Source organism: Mangifera indica, unplaced genomic scaffold (assembly GCF_011075055.1).
Source record: "Mangifera indica cultivar Alphonso unplaced genomic scaffold, CATAS_Mindica_2.1 Un_0050, whole genome shotgun sequence".
Taxonomy (NCBI): Eukaryota; Viridiplantae; Streptophyta; class Magnoliopsida; order Sapindales; family Anacardiaceae; genus Mangifera; species Mangifera indica.
The window spans coordinates 5,845-24,620 of record NW_025401142.1 but is presented as its reverse complement, the minus strand read 5'-3'; the positions used below and the strand labels follow the sequence as shown (position 1 = coordinate 24,620).

The 18,776-nt window shown below is 32.8% G+C and overlaps 3 protein-coding genes across 9 annotated transcripts; 2 read left to right on the top strand and 1 right to left on the bottom strand.

The window, feature by feature from the left end:
• The first annotated feature begins 601 nt into the window (after positions 1–601).
• Positions 602–4,541, top strand: LOC123206818 (UPF0235 protein C15orf40 homolog). Of its 6 annotated transcripts, XR_006500121.1 has the most exons (5): positions 602–877; positions 963–1,051; positions 1,502–1,772; positions 2,089–2,295; positions 3,791–4,074. XR_006500121.1 is itself a non-coding variant. In XM_044624071.1 (3 exons), the coding sequence occupies exons 1-3, from the start codon at positions 697–699 to the stop codon at positions 1,628–1,630; spliced, it is 399 nt and encodes a 132-aa protein (XP_044480006.1). In that variant the 5' UTR covers positions 602–696; the 3' UTR covers positions 1,631–2,016. The 6 variants fall into 6 exon arrangements, 1 of the variants encoding a protein (XP_044480006.1); XR_006500123.1 differs by lacking the exons at positions 2,089–2,295; positions 3,791–4,074 and adding an exon at positions 4,253–4,541; XR_006500122.1 differs by lacking the exons at positions 2,089–2,295; positions 3,791–4,074 and adding an exon at positions 3,466–3,737.
• Positions 4,542–6,505: 1,964 nt separating this feature from the next.
• LOC123206817 (G-type lectin S-receptor-like serine/threonine-protein kinase LECRK3) lies at positions 6,506–9,109 on the bottom strand. The gene has a single exon (XM_044624070.1). It carries the CDS (start codon positions 9,103–9,105, stop codon positions 6,673–6,675), a length of 2,433 nt encoding a protein of 810 aa, XP_044480005.1. The 5' UTR covers positions 9,106–9,109; the 3' UTR covers positions 6,506–6,672.
• Positions 9,110–14,536: 5,427 nt separating this feature from the next.
• LOC123206819 (UPF0235 protein C15orf40 homolog) lies at positions 14,537–18,546 on the top strand. Of its 2 annotated transcripts, XR_006500124.1 has the most exons (4): positions 14,537–14,875; positions 14,963–15,051; positions 15,502–15,772; positions 18,259–18,546. XR_006500124.1 is itself a non-coding variant. In XM_044624073.1 (3 exons), the coding sequence occupies exons 1-3, from the start codon at positions 14,695–14,697 to the stop codon at positions 15,628–15,630; spliced, it is 399 nt and encodes a 132-aa protein (XP_044480008.1). In that variant the 5' UTR covers positions 14,537–14,694; the 3' UTR covers positions 15,631–16,016. The 2 variants fall into 2 exon arrangements, 1 of the variants encoding a protein (XP_044480008.1); XM_044624073.1 differs by lacking the exon at positions 18,259–18,546 and having other exon boundaries at positions 15,502–16,016.
• The last annotated feature ends 230 nt before the right edge of the window (positions 18,547–18,776 follow it).

Below are 18,776 nucleotides of genomic sequence, written 5' to 3'. Positions count from 1 at the left end.
AATAATTTTAGTCTAGGGTTTAGGGTTATACAATAAACATAATGAGGTCTAAGAAGTTCAAATAATAAAGGTATTGGGGAAACTTTTGTTATACAATAAAGGTAAATACAATAAAGGTAAACATTTGTTATACAATAATTTTAGATAAATCAAATAATAAATGTGTATTTTTATAGGATTTTAACATTAAACATAATGAGGTCTAAGAAGTTCTAACATCAATTTTATTTTTTCTTTGTTCCTATTTCATCTCTTCTGTTAATTTTATTTCATCTTATACAATTAAATTTATTATATGACATACATTTAATATAAAATAATTTATCACCAAAAGGTAGATTTATATATCACTACATTATGAATGAAATTTGTTGTTGCCTTTTACGTGTTGTATCATTTTTTTTAATGCTCGTAATATGCTTACGGAGTTATCCCGTACCACTTGAACTCGCACATGTTAAGCTTTAATGACAATGTTTGTATAATATATGTTAAATCATTTTGCTACCAATATTTTCTTCTGCTTACTAAAGTGCTTCCAAACTTACAACCTTCTTTTTTTTTTTTTTCCTGTAAACCCGGCATGCACCGGCCATGGGCTGGTATTGTTTTGGGGCCGTGACGGCCCACCTCTATTGCTCAACGTTGAGCAGTCATCACGCTAAACATTCCCGTTTGCCAAACTGAGGTACCGATATGGCGCCAGCGAAAAAAGGTAAAGCGAAGGCGAAATTGGACGAGTCAACTCTGTCCTCACAAGCCTCCGCTAACAAAACTCAAAACGACAATTTCCCTTCATGTATTCGCGTTGTTTCTTCCACCTCTGTGGCCATCACCATCCACGCCAAGCCCGGCTCCAAAGTCTCCTCTATTACAGGTTCGTATAAAATTTTGATTATTTGATTTTTTCTTTATTTTTTTAAATTTTCATTTGTGTGTTCATGTTGTTTTGTTATTCGAAGATGTGAGTGATGACGCTGTGGGAGTGCAAATTGACGCGCCGGCGAAGGACGGCGAAGCGAACGCGGCACTTCTCGAGTACATCAGCTCGGTGAGTTTTAGTTGGGTTTTCAATTTTTTTCCTTTTTCTTTTTTGAAAACGAAAGGGGATGTTCAGAAAGAGTGTGGATGCTGTTTATCTTTCCTTCTTGTTGGTCCAATCCAAAAATTTCCCTTTACATATCCTGAAAGCATGAATGGACAAGTTACCCAAAAAAAAAAAAAAAGGACAAGTAGGGAAGAGAATTAACCTAAACTAAGCACATTCATAAGAACATTCTGTAGGTGATAGTAGATTTAAGCTCTACTGGATGCACCTTGACATGGTCTAAATTAATTTTTATAATTGTGGAGTAAAAGTTTTTACTTGGTAACATTGTTGTAGTCTTTTACCCTTTTCCCCCTTTCATTCAATTTTTTATTCCTGATTTATGTTTTATGCATGATGGGAAGTCATGTTTAATAGAATGGGAATTCATAATTTCACTCTTCCTTGTTTCAGGTTTTAGGGGTGAAAAGGAGGCAAGTGTCTATAGGTTCTGGATCTAAATCAAGGGACAAAATTGTGGTTGTTGAAGAGGTTACTCCACAAAATGTTTTTAATGCTTTGGACAAAGGGTCAAAGTCCTAAACTAAAAGGTGAAATAATAGATGTGCATCTGTTTGCTTGAATTCCTTTCTTCATCCCAACAAAAGCTGGATAATCGGGATGATTCATTCAGCAGTTGACTCTGAAATATTGGCGTGATGAAGATTAGGATACTTCAGAACAGGTAGTGGTTGCCATACTTTACCTGCCAAAGGTTATCTGTATTAGTTAGAGTTGTTACTGCAAGAGTTACTAGAGTTTAATTTTACTATGTATTGTTTTCTAATTAGGTCGTTTTATCATGAATCCTTTCCTATCTATTAATTTCTTCTCTTCAATTTATTTTTGGTTGAGATTTTCTTTTGAATTTATATCAAGGATAAAATACAGTCACCACACGATGAATGTAGCTATGGTCCAATTATTTATTGCTGGCTTGTAGTTTCCTATCAAGTAATCTGCTAATAAATTTCTGGATTAATAATCTAATTATCCTTCAGTCAATTACTGCAGAAGCTTGGTCTGCAGCTATGTGAAATGTCTCTCTCAACCATTGTATAATAGCAGCCATTCAAACTAGAATTTAGCGTTGAAAGCTACACAAAAATTGCCTTAAGAACATTTCCCTTTCTGTGAAGCACCAGCATGTGAAGCACCAGCACGTACTAACTCTCCTACAGAAAACCAGATCCCAACTACGTAAATCTGTATTATTTCTGTGTTTGAACTCTATTTATTTTTGTCTTTACTATTTTTTGTAAGATTATCGTTAAGATTCTTGATTTTCCTCTCAACTTTTGGTGAGTGCTTTGTGTCCAAATTGAAATTTCTAGACAGTTTGAGCAGAATTGGAGAAAATTTTAACTTTAGAGTATTGATGTGTAGAGGAATTCGACAAAGTGTCTGACTTTCTTGGCTTATGTTGCAAACTTTGCCTCTCATTTTCTTTCTATTTGATATTTTTGTTTCTCAAATGAAGTTAAGTGAATTCACTTAACCCAGGAACATCTTGTAGATATTATTTTAATGTAAGAGTTACATGACAACATGAACTTCATGAAAATCATTTCATATTCTCCATATTCAAAATTCAGAAAATGAGAGCAGACAAAGTTGATTCCTTTTAGTCTTAGATTGTTCTTGTGTTTGGACAAAGAGAGTTGTGACTCTAATTTGGTTAGTTTTTTAGTTTTCCTTCAATTTTGTTGGGTAGGAGGTCGGATTTGATTCTCCCTTAAGCAAGCGTCTTTAATATTAGTTCAAACGAACCCACTCATAGCATTCTTGAAGAAATGAAGTTACACACACCAAAAACATCCTGGGAACAAATAACTCTCTTAAATATTTTCCCTGCAAAATTGTCCCAAATGCTCCTCTACCAATCTCTTCATTGAAATGGTTAGTCACTTCCAATAGTTCCGAGTAAGTAAATCATTTTGGACCAACGTCCTCTTCTAATAGAATTTTGCCATTGGTGCGAATACTATTCTATGTGCAAACTGGATTCCTGTAAATGAGGATTCCAACTGTCAAAATAATGAGTGTAAAAGCAGTCAGTGAAACACTGGCAATTAAAATATCTGTTTGATGCTCTTTTTTGCTTCCTTTATTGGCAGCTCCTCCTTTGGTGGCAAATGCAGATGTTGAATTATCTGCTTTGATTATGATATAGTTTCAATTTCCCTATTGTCATGGCCCATGTGTCATGGGAAGTTTGTGTTTTGTGCATTTTCCTTGTCTTTGAATATTGCAGCTTGACAGAAACAATCTTTCAAACTTGCTTCTTCACATTCTTCCTTGGATTGTGATTTCGGATCGGAATATGAACCATGTTCTCATGAAATCTTACTGGCTCAATGGTGTACTTGATATTCCAGCTTGCAACTTTCTGCTGAGAAATTCTTTTGACAGCCTGAGGCTCAGCTGCCCTCTTTAATTCTTGCATATCCTGGAAGACATTGACGCCTGATTTCTTGATAATATTGAACACAATACCCTTTAAGGCTACAGAGACCCATAGGTGAACAATTAAGGGACTTATATAGAAGCCCAGACAATTGACCTATTGTTGTTATGTTTTAATTTATTTGAATAGAGTTGAAAGATCACATCCATATTAGTTTTCATCAGATAGATCGTTTCTTCTGTAGAATTGTCTCCTGGTGTGAGATTATTTATATTGAAATCTGTTGAATTGAGCAGGTAAAAATGGCCATCAACATCCACGTTTAACGACACATTGCCATAGCCAATAGGCATGTGTGCTTCTGTCTGTAGTATCCTTTGGGTACTGCACAAGGATTTCATCCTTCTGCATCTTAAGCCAAAACATCCTGGTTGATTGATTAGTTTCCAGGACTCTAGAAACCACTTGTTTCCCTGCTAAGAGATGTTGACCTGGTAACAATGTATTGGTGGGGTGTACAAAATTCTGCCATAGGACCTTATCAGAATTATAGAAAATAAAATTTACTGAATTAAGCATTCATGCTTTTGCAAAAGGTTTAGAAATTCACACAATGGATGTCTCCTGACCTTCTAGTGATTGTTGAATGAATCGACCAGCAAATTTAAGTGTCGATGTAACATCCGTGAATTTTATTAAGTAATCTGCTAATAAATTTTTGAATTAATTATCTAACTATCCTTCAGTCATTATTGCAGAAGCTTCGTCTGCAGTTATCTGAAACGTCTCTTTCAACCATCATATAATAGAATATTGCCATTGGTGCAAATGCTATTATATGTGCAAACTCGATTCCTGTAAATGAGGGTTCCAACTGTCAAAATAGTGAGTGTAAAAGAAGTCAGTGAAACACTGGCAATTAAAATATCTGTTTGATGCTCTTTTTTGCTTCCTTTATTGGCAGCTTCTCCTTTGGTGGCAAATGCAGATGTTGAATTACCTGCTTTGATTATGATATAGTTTGAATATACCTATTGTCATGGTCCATATCTCATAGGAAGTTTGTGTTTTGTGCATTTTCCTTATCTTTGAATATTGCAGCTTCACAGAAACAATGTTTCAAACTTGCTGCTTCACATTCTTCCTTGGATTGTGATTTCAGATTGGAATATGAACCATCTTCCAATGAAATATTACTGTTTCAATGGTGTACTTGATATTTCCAGCCTACCTTTTGCAACTTTTTTGCTGAGAAATTCTTTTGACAGCCTGAAACTCAGCTGCCCTCTTTACTTCTTGCATATCCTGGAAGACAATGACACCTGATTTCCTAATCATTTGAACAGAATACACATTAAGGCTACAAAGACCTTTAGATAAACACTTATGGGTTCCTAAGGGTCTTCTTTAAGCAGGTAAAAAGGGCCATCAACATCCAGGTTTAACGACACATTGTTACCCCTTCTGGCTCTTCAGATAGCCAATATGCTTGTGGTCTTCTGTCTGTAGTATCCTTTGGGTACTGTACAAGGTTTTCAAACCATCTGTTTCCCCACTAGGAGACGTTGAACTGGTAGGGTGTACAAAATTCTGCCATATGACCTTATCAGAATTATAGAAAATAAAATTCCCTGAATCAAGCATCGGTGCTGTTGCAAAAGGTTTAGAAATTCACACAATGCATGTCTCCTGACCTTTTAGTGATTGTTGAATGAATCTACCAGCGCACTTAAGAATCAATGTAACATCAGCGGGAACTGGAGGTTGTCATAATTCGCTGTCCAAATAACAATTTTCCTTTCTATTCGGGCAATAAGGATTCCCGCCCTAAAACCATTCCCTCTTTCATAGAATCCAAAATCGTATAAACCAAAAGCCGACAGCCATGAGGGGTTTCCTGTGGGCGATAAGAATGCACCCAAATTAGCATTACAGAAAGTAAGATGGCAACCAAAATTTTGTTGTGTTTTCATTTTTGTTACAATCCTGAGAACTAGAGTAATAAACTAATTTAGTACCAGTAGGAACATACTATTTTATGAATGTGACATTTGCATTTTCCTAGTGTTATGTATAAGTAGTGAAGAATAAGACTCTAAGGGTGCGTTTGGTTACGGGTATGTAAGATTACCTTGGTAATCTATCTTTTATTCCTTTGTTTGGTTTATCAGTAATAAAAGATTACAGTAATCTTCTATTACCAATGCTGACGTGGCAGGTAATATAGGTGGTAATCTGATTACCACCTTTACCTTAGGTATTTAAAGATTACTGAGGTAATCTTTAGTTTATTATAGAAAAATTATTATTTATTAATTTTTTAAGATAAAAATAAATTTATTTTTAATTAATATGACAAATAATATAAAAAATATTTAAAAATAATTATATTCAAAAGGCATTTAAGTAAAATAATTTACTAGTAATCTTTTATTACCTTTAACCAAACACAATAATTATTTATACCTATAAAATTTTATCAAACATAGTAATCATTTATACCCAGTAATCTTCTAAGTAATCTATCTTCAAGGTAATCTTTCTATTTTAGTAATCAAACATTACCCAAACCAAACGCCCCCTAAGGGTTAACAAAATTGATAGAACATTAGAACTTCTAAAGTGAAGACTTGGGTTTGAGTCTCTACTATATTTGTGAAACTTTGATTTACCTAGTATAATAGTTGTAGGTCAAAAGATAGTGAAGAACAGTTAAAGATTTTTTGTGCCTTCTAGCAACAAACCTTACTGGCATTCCATGGTCATACGTAAGTAGATTATCAGGGTGGCTTCAGTCTCTTTGAAAAATATTTTGTTTAGGATTTTCACTTTATGTTAAAATAAGAATGGTTTAACATTCCAAAACTAAATATTCTTAGATAAATTTGAATTAATCAGGTGATAAACCCCTAAAGGGCAATTGACAAAAGTGCGAGCATTAAGACAACAAAAATCGCATGAGTTCAAAATTTGTTAACATATCAAGATTAAATTGTAAACCCTACTCTATAGGCAATGAAGTTTCCTTATTCTAAATTATGATTTTTAGCTATACAAAAAGATTATTATTGTATGAGCAGAAGTGGAACATAAATTCACTCTTTAAACTACATAAATACATTTGAAAGAAGGAAATGATACTAGCAAATCCATTGGGTTATATTTTCTATACCAAGACTCAGATGCAAGTAAGAAAAGAAGTAGGACTTGGAGGAATTGGAATGTCAACAGTTCCTTCTAGCATAAGTAAAACTTTCTTCATTGAAGGGCGCAACGATGGCTCATCAACAATGCACCAAAGTGCAACTTTGACCATTCTCTCTAGTTGTTTTAGATCAATCTCTTCATTTCCTACCAGTTGCCTCAACTCACCACCATCAAAACATTGGTAAACCCAATCTTCGAGAACAACTTGATCGTCTGGAAAGTTTTGGTCCATACATCTTCGACAACATATGATCTCTAACAACACTACTCCAAAACTATAAACATCTGCTTTCACTGTAATAGGTAAATTTTGATGCCATTCTGGTGCAACATATCCTCTTGTTCCTCTGATGCTGGTAAAAGTGTTAGTTTGGTCTGGTTTCAACAGCTTCGCCAATCCAAAGTCAGCAATTTTCGTGCACCCACTCTCATCCATGAGTACGTTGTGAGGTTTTATATCACAATGGATGATTTGCGTTTGACATTCATCATGCAGATAAAGAATTCCTCGCGCTATATCCCGAGCAATACCGATTCTTTCTATCCAATTAAATTGTTTTTCAGGTGTGAAGAGTAGATTAGCAAGAGAACCATTGCTCATGTACTCGTATACTAACACCTTGTTGGGTCCATCAAAGGAATAACCAAGCAAACAAACTAAATTCTTGTGATGGGTTCTCCCAATTACCTTTATCTCAGTCAGGAATTCCCTCTCCCCTTCAGCTAATGCCTTATCTAATTTTTTGACAGCTACAAACTTATTGCAACGCATCATAGTCCCTTTATAAACTATACCTGAAGATCCTCTTCCAATCTCTTCCTTGAAACCATCAGTTAGTTTTTCGATCTCTGCAAAAGTAAATGATATCGGTGCAACGTCCTCACATAACCTGAAATTACCATTTCCAGGAATTCTTTTGTATGACCAGGCTTGATATCTGTGGATGAAAATCCCACAAGTTGCCAAAACAACAAATGTAGAAGCGCCAAATACACAGCTCAATGTAATTATCAAACTGGTTCCGAGGTATTTCTTCTCCTCTCCGGGCACATTGTTACTATCAGAGGACGCATTTCCTACCTTGATGAAAGCAAAAGTTTTTGATCCACTACCCAAATCTCTTCTTCCAAATCTCAAAGGAAGCCTTTGCATTCTGCACGTACTATCATCACTCTTGAAGAGGGCAGCTTCGCAATTGCAGTCTGCCAAACATGCTTGTTGACAGTCTTCTTTGGTTGTTTCTGACAAATCAAAGTATGAGACATCTTCCCACAGAGTATTCTCCAATGGTTGGATCTTGAATTTGACAGGTCCATGCCCATTGCTGCAACTTTCTGCAATGAAATCTCTTTCACACCCGGAAGTCTGATTGCTCTGGTTCACAGAGGCAAATCCTGGAAGACATTTACAGTCAGGTTTTTGATCATTTAAAACACAATAGCTGTTAACGCCACACAGACCCGGAGGAGCACACTTATTTTTGGACGATTCCCACAGAACAGACCATTTACCATTTGGTCTCAAATTGTGTGAATATAATCTGAATATCCCATCCCAATCAACTCTCATTAAATAAAGTACTCCTCCTGTTGGATACCCTTTTGTAATATTCTTTATATTGACGCCACTGGTGTTAAGCAGGTAAAGATGGCCATCAACACCAAGGTTTAGTGTCACATTATCACCTTGCCCATCTGTACCGGACGCATAATAGGCATATGGAGCTGTGTCATCGGTATTCTTTGGATACTGAACAAGGTTCCCATCTCTTTGCATCTTAAGCCGGAATTTCCCTGTGGAAGGATCTGTTTCTGAAACACTTGGAAACAACTCATTTCCTGCCTGGAGGCGTTGAGTTGGCAAAATAGTATCAGTTGGGTAGTCGAAACTCTGCCATATTATTCCTCCACTAGAGTTGTAAAGCACAAAGTTTCCAGAGTCCAGCATGGAAGCAGAAGAGGCAGACACAAAATTCTGATTGGCAATATCGGTACCTTGGCCTTGTGCTGATTGCAAGACAAGCTTGCCTTCAGTACTCAACAGCAAAGTGGTGTTGCTGGGGAGCGGCGGATCATCGCGGTTTGCTGTCCAGACGACAGTTTTCTCAGGAATTCCGGCAAGAAAAATTCCAACGGCATAGCCATTGCCTCGCGGATAAAATCCGAAGGCGTAGAGTTTAGAAATTGATGGCCATGAGGAGTTTGTGGTAGGTCTTAGAGAAGTTCCCAGGCTTATATTAGACTGTCTTTGTTGAGCTGTAACAACAGAAGATGCAAATAAGAAGAACAAGAAGATAGAATGGATTAAAAGAAAATGTAATCTCTGCATTTTAATGTTAAAAAATGAAATACGGTTGTAGTGAATGGATTTGGAACTAAATACAAAAGAGGATCCTGACTGCATATTTTTAAGATCTAAGAAAATTTATCAAGTCTCCCCCAAGTCAAGTTGCTCAAAAGACTTGGACTTTTCAATACTCACCCATTACCATTCAATAATGCACTTGCGGTATGCTGACTTTTCTTCTTCTTCTTCTCCTTTTCTAGTTTTTTTTTTTTTTTTTTTTCACAATTTTTCCCAACTATCATGTCAGCCTAAAAATAAAAGATTACTTTAAATTTCAAATATAACAATGGAGCGGTACGGTTTTGAATACTTAATTAACTTACTATGTGTTATTATATGATTGAGTATTATTTTATATTTAATTTAAAATTACTCAATTATATTATAATATATTATATAATCATCAAATTAATATTTCAAATTGAGTATACATAATTTTATTGAATTTGAATTATAATATAATGCTCAAAAGACTGTGAAGTGGTCAATGGTCTTAACCTTTGTAGAGCTGTCTCTTTCATTTGAATTTGAAAATTGATCATACGGTAAATGGAAGAATGATGCAGCTAGAAATGCTATTTGTCAAAGCGACTTCCTGCAATCTCGTTGCCACTACCATAACATTTCTAAGTCTTCCCACTTTTCTCCAAGTCAATCACACGGTTTCTAGGAAAGCTGATATTCCCCACCCTATTAACACGGGATTCAAATTGGAGGAATTATAGTTCTGGACTGGTTAAAAGCCCAGAACTCTAAACTACTTATATTGTTCTGGACTGGTTCTCAATCCATCTACAGAACAATAATTCCTCCAATTGAAATAGATGAATTATTTCTCCAAGTCATTAAGCAAAATAGTATTTTCTAGTTTCTTTAGGATGCCTCACAATAGATGAATAATTGCTAGATTTAGGCTAAGGTGTACTAGTATTGTGGTACCATCGCACACTCCTTTAGGTATTCTACTCTAAACTTAATTATTCACCCCGATTTGATTGAAGAAGTTTAATGCCATTGTCAAGCTAAACTTGTACTTCAAATAACTAAGTTTAACTAGAATATATATGTATAGAAAGAAAATGAATGAGAGATATGACGTGGGTAAGAGTGTACATAATTTAGTTTAAATCGTAAAATCGAATCAAATCGCTTAAAAATTATGGTTTTGTTTAGTTTGGTTTATAAAATAGTTTGATTTGGTTAAAATTTTTTAAACTGTTTTTTTCATTTGAATTGTGGTTTAAACAATTTTCAAATCGAATCAAACTGTAAATCATGTTTAATATATCTATATATATATAAACTATGTTTAACAAATTTTTTCAATAAACAATTAGATTAGGTATACAACTTATTTTTTCATATTTATTTTGTTATTTTTTGTATATGTATATTTTATATATATTTTATATGTATATATATTATGTTTCAAAAAACTATAATTTAGTTAATTTTATTAAATGATATATATATATATATATATATATATATATATATATATATATATATATAAATGATTTTAAAATATTCAAACTATAATAGTCGAATTGTGTATCATATAATATATCAAAAACTCAATTTACTATATTGTGTATCATATTGTATGATACATTTTAAAAATTAAAATAATAAATTATTAATAAAGTATTATAATTGAGACGTCCTCATTTTGAAAAACATCACAAACATCTTTAATATTTTAAATTTCTTCATATACATCCTTAATGCATTCATTTTTTCTTAAAAAGTGTATCAATTTGTATAAAAACTATGTATTGTATCATATTGTATTATATGATATGTTTACTGTATCATATTAATTTGATACACCTTATGATATGTATTATTTTCTATTTGTATCGTATTATATCTTACAATATGATATGTATCGTATATCAGAGTATGTGAGCTCTATGGCAACAAAGTTGCATCTCTTATAAACATTTTGCAATGATTTGATATTTCTAACTAGAGATTCTAAAGATGGGTTTTGTAATTATCATACAACTCCACCTCATGTGCTTTGTTTGAATAAAAAACTTCAATAAGATGAGTAGCTAAAGTAGACTTCTTCTCCACCTTGCGATTCTTCCTAATTCCATTGTGCATTCTCATCAAACTCAACAAACCTACTAGTCATAATCTTTTGTGTTTTGAGACTTAATACTTGATACCTTTGGCTTGAGGGCTATAGATAAGAAATTTTCCATTTTCAACGTTTTTTTCTAACTTGTGTTGGTTCTTAATAGGAATTTGTGCATAATTCAATGATCCAGCAATTGTTAGATGTTTTACAATTGGTTTTCTATCGAATAATACTATGTGTATATACTTTTTAGAATACAATTAGGTGCACATATAATATGTTATCGTGTGATTAGAGATTACTCTATCCTTAATTTAAAATCACTTAATCATATGATAACACATCATCTATGTATCTAATGGCGTATTTAAAAGTGTATTTGTATAATTTTATTGTTTTATATCACTCCAAGCTTCTAGTAGAATCTTGCCTTTTAACTGCACCATAAGCCAACTTGTTCAAAAGATAAACTATTGTATAGATAGTTTCATCCCATAATTTTTTGGGCAAATACTTCTCTATTAATGTGCACTTTGCCGTTTCCACGATTGTTTTGTTTTTCTTTCTAAAACTCCATTTTGTCAAGGAGAGTAACTAATTTTAAGTTGATGTTTCACACCTTCATCTTCAAAATTTTGTCAAATTTGGAAGAATTATACTCTTTACCTCTACTAGATCTAAAAGCCTTTATCTTGTAACCACTATGAGTTTCAAAAGGAGCTTTAAACTTCTTGGACAGATTAAAAACATTACTTCTTTGCATTAAATAAACTTAAGTCATTCTTGAAAAATCATCTACGAACTATATAAAGTACTTGTTGTTAGTTGTCCCTAGTTGATGGAATTTTTACAAGTGTGAGTGTTATGTCAATCATTTTGCAACTAGGGTGATTAACGTTTGTTTAAATAACAATAGGACCTGTTAATGTGATCCACAACTGACAAATAAACATTACTTTAGCTCATAACTTGAAGAAAATGTTTTAAACCATATGTGACCTCATCAAGAATCCATAAATAGGAAATAAGAACCAAATCTATCATGATTATTGTAATATATTGAACATTAAATAATTGTTTCATATTATCTTGGAGTCACTTTCCCTAACTTTAATAATCACAACTGAAGTGCAATTACTTTCCTATAATACCAGGATCACGACAACGTCTATCAAACCATCAACTTCCATGTTTTAGAAGATAATGCTACATATAACTTTAACTTTCAATGCTATACATTATTAATAATAAAAAAAATGATAGAAAGAGTGAACACACAAAAAGATATTCTTATTAATTAATTGTTTCAATAATATAACTATGCTATTGTTTTAGTAATAATAACACCGTGATTGTCAACGCTTACTATTATCAGATAAACCACATTAATAACTCACTCTTTATTTTCTTTTGTTTGTCTTTTCGTATTCTTACTTATAAATCCACTAAAGTTTGGTTTAATTTTTGTTGGTAAAAACTTCTATATCAATAGAGGATACTAATAGTAAATATTTATAATTTTATTGGGCTTCTCGTTGATAATTTTTATTTTATTTTTTATAATTTTAAATAACGTTTTAGGATTTTTGGTTAAAATAAAATTTGAGTTGAAAATTTTTTACGAAAAAAAAAAAATCTTCACTAGGCAAGTAACCATTTACAAAAACTTAAGTATAGTAATAATTTTTATTGAAAGAAATTGAACCAAACGAATTCAATAAATGTTAATGGTTATATTATTTTAAGTTAGAAAATTCCAACAACAAATTAAAGAAAATATTATTTAATAACTAATTATATTTATTCTTTAATTTTCAAAAAGAAACGAAAAATAAGTTAACCTTTTAAATTTAAATCTCCAACTACTAATTAATAGTTGAGGATCTTAGTATCTCATTCAGTAAAATTTACGATGGGTTTGACCAATTTAAATTTAGCATAACTCATTATATTACAAACCTTGTCATACCGTGCTTGAGGCCATCTTGCATTTTTGAAAGGCTCAAAACATGGCCCATAGCATGACAAGCGTGCTTTTGTGAGCTTTTTGATGAGCTAACCTGCATGTTTTATGAGCCAGTTCGTCAATAATTAAACTTTTTATTTTTTGTAAAATTATTAAAATTCATAATTTTTTAAGTTACATGAGGATAGTATTTATAAAATTTTATTTAAAAACTCTTGTTTATGGAAGAAAAAAATCTCAGTAATACGATAAAAGATAATCAAACCAATAAAATAAAGAAAATCATACATGAAAAAAAAAAATGATATGTATTATAATTTACAAGTATAATATATTTTTACTTTGAACTATATCTGAATTTTTAAAATTTTTAAATATAATTTTAACAACCCGATTTTGCAATTTGAAATCCACAGTCTCTCAATCTTTCCTGCATATAATATTTTAAAAAATACTTGAATATAAACTTAATCATATATCATCTAATACACATCACTAACACTAAAAGTTGGTATTGAAAAATATTTTTTATATGCTCTCCACTATGCAATAATACCAAATTGATCATTTTCACTCAAAATTTCAGACAAATAATCAATATTTATGTAATTTGTAAATTCACCAAAAAAAAGTTTGAAACTACCTATTGTATATCTTTCGTGATGATAGACCAAAGATATTATTTACCTTTAAATAAACCCAAACTTCTATCTATTTCATAATTTAAACACATTTTAGGTAAAAATTTTCTAACACATTCTATTGTCAATAATAAAGGGGTCTCCAAAATTTCCCCGATAATTTCTAACAAATTGTTTATTCATAATAAATTGTAAAAAAATTGAATAGAGGAATTTTTTTAAAGGTTCTAAAATATTCATTACATCATATTCAACTTCTCAAATATGTTAACTAAAAAATAAAAGCTTTTTAGTTAACATGTTTATAGTTGTATATTAAAATATTGAGTAATAACATTTTCGTAATTGTGAAATAGTTAACATGTTTATAGTTGTATATTAAAAATAAATTATGAAATAGTTAACATTTTAGTTAACATGTTTATAGTTGTATATTAAAACTAAAGTGCTTCCAAACTTTTGGCTTTTTTTTCATTTTTTTGGTATTCGCAATTGTGATTGTGATTTTTCATCTAAAATAATAAAAAATAATTACTGTTAAAATAATTAAAAATAATTGAATTTTTTGAATTATAACCCTTGTTGAAATGATTTTGAGAAAAGAAATATAATTGAAAAAATTATAAAAATTAAAATAAAATGAAAAAAATTAAGAATTAAAAGAGATTATATTACTTTGATTTGAGAAATGAAAGTTGAACAGTTACGAAAAAATGGAATAAAATTAGGGTAATATTTATAGAAAATAAATAAATAAACAAATAACTATAGACAACAACTACTACATCAATGCTGGAGAGTAATCAAGTAAGTGTAGGCAAACCGTCTCAAGGCTGAGCATGCACCGGCCATGGGCTGGTATTTTTTTGGGGCCGTGACGGCCCACCTCTATTGCTCAACGTTGAGCACTCATCGCGCTAAACATTCCCCGTTGCCAAACTGGACGGACCGATATGGCGCCAGCGAAAAAAGGCAAAGCGAAGGCGAAATTGGACGAGTCAACTCAGTCCTTGCAAGCCTCCGCTAACAAAACTCAAAACGACAATTTCCCTTCATGTTTTCGCTTCGTTTCTTCCACCTCGGTGGCCATCACCATCCACGCCAAGCCGGGCTCCAAAGTCTCCTCTATTACAGGTTCGTATAAAATTTTGATTATCTGATTTTTTTTCTTTATTTTTTTAAATTTTCATTTGTGTGTTGATGTTGTTTTGTTATTCGAAGATGTGAGTGATGAGGCTGTGGGAGTGCAAATTGACGCGCCGGCGAAGGACGGCGAAGCGAACGCGGCACTTCTCGAGTACATCAGCTCGGTGAGTTTTAGTTGGGTTTTCAATTTTTTTCCTTTTTCTTTTTTGAAAACGAAAGGGGATGCTAAGAAAGAGTGTGGATGCTGTTTATCTTTCCTTCTTGTTGGTCCAATCCAAAAATTTCCCTTTACATATCCTGAAAGCATGAATGGACAAGTTACCCAAAAAAAAAAAAAAAGGACAAGTGGGCAAGAGAATTAACCTAAACTAAGCACATTCATAAGAACATTCTGTAGGTGATAGTAGATTTAAGTTCTACTGGATGCACCTTGACATGGTGTAAATTAATTTTTATAATTGTGGAGTAAAAGTTTTTACTTGGTAACATTGTTGTAGTCTTTGACCCTTTTCCCCCTTTCATTCAATTTTTTATTCCTGATTTATGTTTTATGCATGATGGGAAGTCATGTTTAATAGAATGGGAATTCATAATTTCGCTCTTCCTTGTTTCAGGGTTTAGGGGTGAAAAGGAGGCAAGTGTCTATAGGTTCTGGATTTAAATCAAGGGTAAAAATTGTGGTTGTCGAAGAGGTTACTCCACAAAATGTTTTTAATGCTTTGGACAAAGCGTCAAAGTCCTAAACTAAAAGGTGAAATAATAGATGTGCATCTGTTTGCTTGAATTCCTTTCTTCATCCCAACAAAAGCTGGATAATCGGGATGATTCATTCAGCAGTTGACTCTGAAATATTGGCATGATGAAGATTAGGATGCTTCAGAACAGGTATTGGTTGTCATACTTCACCTGCAAAAGGTTATCTGTATTAGTTAGAGTTGTTACTGCAAGAGTACTGTAGTTTAATTTTACTATGTATTGTTTTCTAATTAGGTCGTTTTTATCATGAATCCTTTCCCATCTATTATCTTCTTCTCTTCAATTTATTTTTGGTTGAGATTTTCTTTTGAATTTATATCAAGGATAAAATACAGTCACCACACGATGAATGTAGCTATGGTCCAATTATTTATTGCTGGCTTGTAGTTTCTTATCAAGTAATCTGCTAATAAATATCTGGATTAATAATCTAATTATCCTTCAGTCAATTACTGCAGAAGCTTGGTCTGCAGCTATGTGAAATGTCTCTCTCAACCATTGTATAATAGCAGCCATTCAAACTAGAATTTAGCATTGAAAGCCACACAAAAATTGCCTTAAGAACATTTCCCTTTCTGTGAAGCACTAGCATGTGAAGCACCAGCACGTACTAACTCTCCTACAGAAAACCCAATCCGAACTATGTAAATCTGTATTATTTCTGTGTTTGAACTCTATTTATTTTTGTCTTTACTATTTTTTGTAAGATTATCGTTAAGATTCTTGATTTTCCTCTCAACTTTTGTTGAGTGCTTTGTGTCCAAATTGAAATTTCTAGACAGTTTGAGCAGAATTGGAGAAAATGTTAACTTTAGAGTATTGATGTGTAGAGGAATTCGACAAAGTGTCCGACTTTCTTGGCTTATGTTGCAAACTTTGCCTCTCATTTTCTTTCTATTTGATATTTTTGTTTTTCAAGTGAAGTTAAATGAATTCACTCAATCCAGGAACATCTTGTAGATATTATTTTAATGTAAGAGTTACATGACAACATGAATTTCATGAAAATCATTTCATATTTTCCATATTCAAAATTCAGAAAATGAGAGAAGACAAAGTTGATTCCTTTTAGTCTTAGATTGTTCTTGTGTTTGGACAAGGAGAGTTGTGACTCTAATTTGGTTAGTTTTTTAGTTTTTCCTTCAATTTTTTTGGGTAGGAGGTCGGATTTGATTCTCTTTAGAAGCAAATCGTTAAGCAAGCGTCTCTAATATTAGTTCAAATGAACCTACTCACAGCATTCTTGAAGAAATGAAGTTACACACACCACAAACATCCTGGGAACAAATAACTCTCTTAAATATTTTCCCTGCAAAATTGTCCCAAATGCTCCTCTACCAAATCTCTTCATTGAAATGGTTAGTCACTTCCAATAGTTCCGAGTTAGTAAATCATTTTGGACCAACGTCCTCTTCTAATAGAATTTTGCCATTGGTGCAAATGCTATTATATGTGCAAATTGGATTCCTGTAAATGAGGATTCCAACTGTCAAAATAATGAGTGTAAAGGCAGTCAGTGAAACACTGGCAATTAAAATATCTGTTTGAAGCTCTTTTTTGCTTCCTTTATTGGCAGCCCCTCCTTTGGTGGCAAATGCAGATGTTGAATTATCTGCTTTGATTATGATATAGTTTCAATTTCCCTGTTTTCATGGCCCATGTGTCATGGGAAGTTTGTGTATTGTGCATTTTCCATGTCTTTGAATATTGCAGCTTGACAGAAACAATCTTTCAAACTTGCTTCTTCACATTCTTCCTTGGATTGTGATTTCGGATCGGAATATGAACCATCTTCTCATGAAATATTACTGTCTCATTGGTGTACTTGATGTTCCAACCTAGCTTTTGCAACTTTCTGCTGAGAAATTCTTTTGACAGCCTGAGGCTCAGCTGCCCTCTTTGATTCTTGCATATCCTGGAAGACATCGACGCCTGATTTCTTGATTGTTTTGAACACAATACCCTTTAAGGCTACAGAGTCCCATGGGTGAACACTTAAGGAAGCCCAGAGAATTGACCTATTGTTGTTATGTTTTAATTTATTTGAATAGAGTTGAAAGATCACATCCATATTAATTTTCATCAGATAGATTGTTGCTTCTGTAGAATTGTCTCCTGATGTAGTATTATTTATATTGAAATCTGTTTAATTGAGCAGGTAAAAATGGCCATCAACATCCACGTTTAACGACACATTGCCATAGCCAATAGGCATGTGTGCTTCTGTCTGTAGTATCCTTTGGGTATTGCACAAGGATTTCATCCTTCTGCATCTTAAGCCAAAACATCCTGGTTGATTGATTAGTTTCCAAGGCTCGAGAAACCACTTGTTTCCCTGCTAAGAGATGTTGACATGGTAACAATGTGTTGGTGGGGTGTACAAAATTCTGCCATAGGACCTTATCAGAATTATAGAAAATAAAATTTACTGAATTAAGCATTCATGCTTTTGCAAAAGGTTTAGAAATTCACACAATGGATGTCTCCTGACCTTCTAGTGATTGTTGAATGAATCGACCAGCAAATTTAAGTGTTGATGTAACATCTGTTAATTTTATTATCTGCTAATAAATTTTTGAATTAATTATCTAACTATCCTTCAGTCATTATTGCAGAAGCTTCGTCTGCAGCTATCTGAAACGTCTCTTTCAACCATCATATAATAGAATTTTGCTGTTGGTGCAAATGCTATTATATGTGCAAACTTGATTCCTGTAAATGAGGGTTCCAACTGTCAAAATAGTGAGTGTAAAAGAAGTCAGTGAAACACTGGCAATTAAAATATCTGCTTGATGCTCTTTTTTGCTTCCTTTATTGGCAGCTTCTCCTTTGGTGGCAAATGCAGATGTTGAATTACCTGCTTTGATTATGATATAGTTTGAATTTCCCTATTGTCATGGTCCATATCTCATGGGAAGTTTGTGTTTTGTGCATTTTCCTTATCTTTGAATATTGCAGCTTCACAGAAACAATCTTTTAAACTTGCTGCTTCACATTCTTCCTTGGATTGTGATTTTGGATTGGAATATGAACCATCTTCCAATGAAATATTACTGTCTCAATGGTGTACTTGATATTTCCAGCCTACCTTTTGCAACTTTTTGCTGAGAAATTCTTTTGACAGCCTGAAACT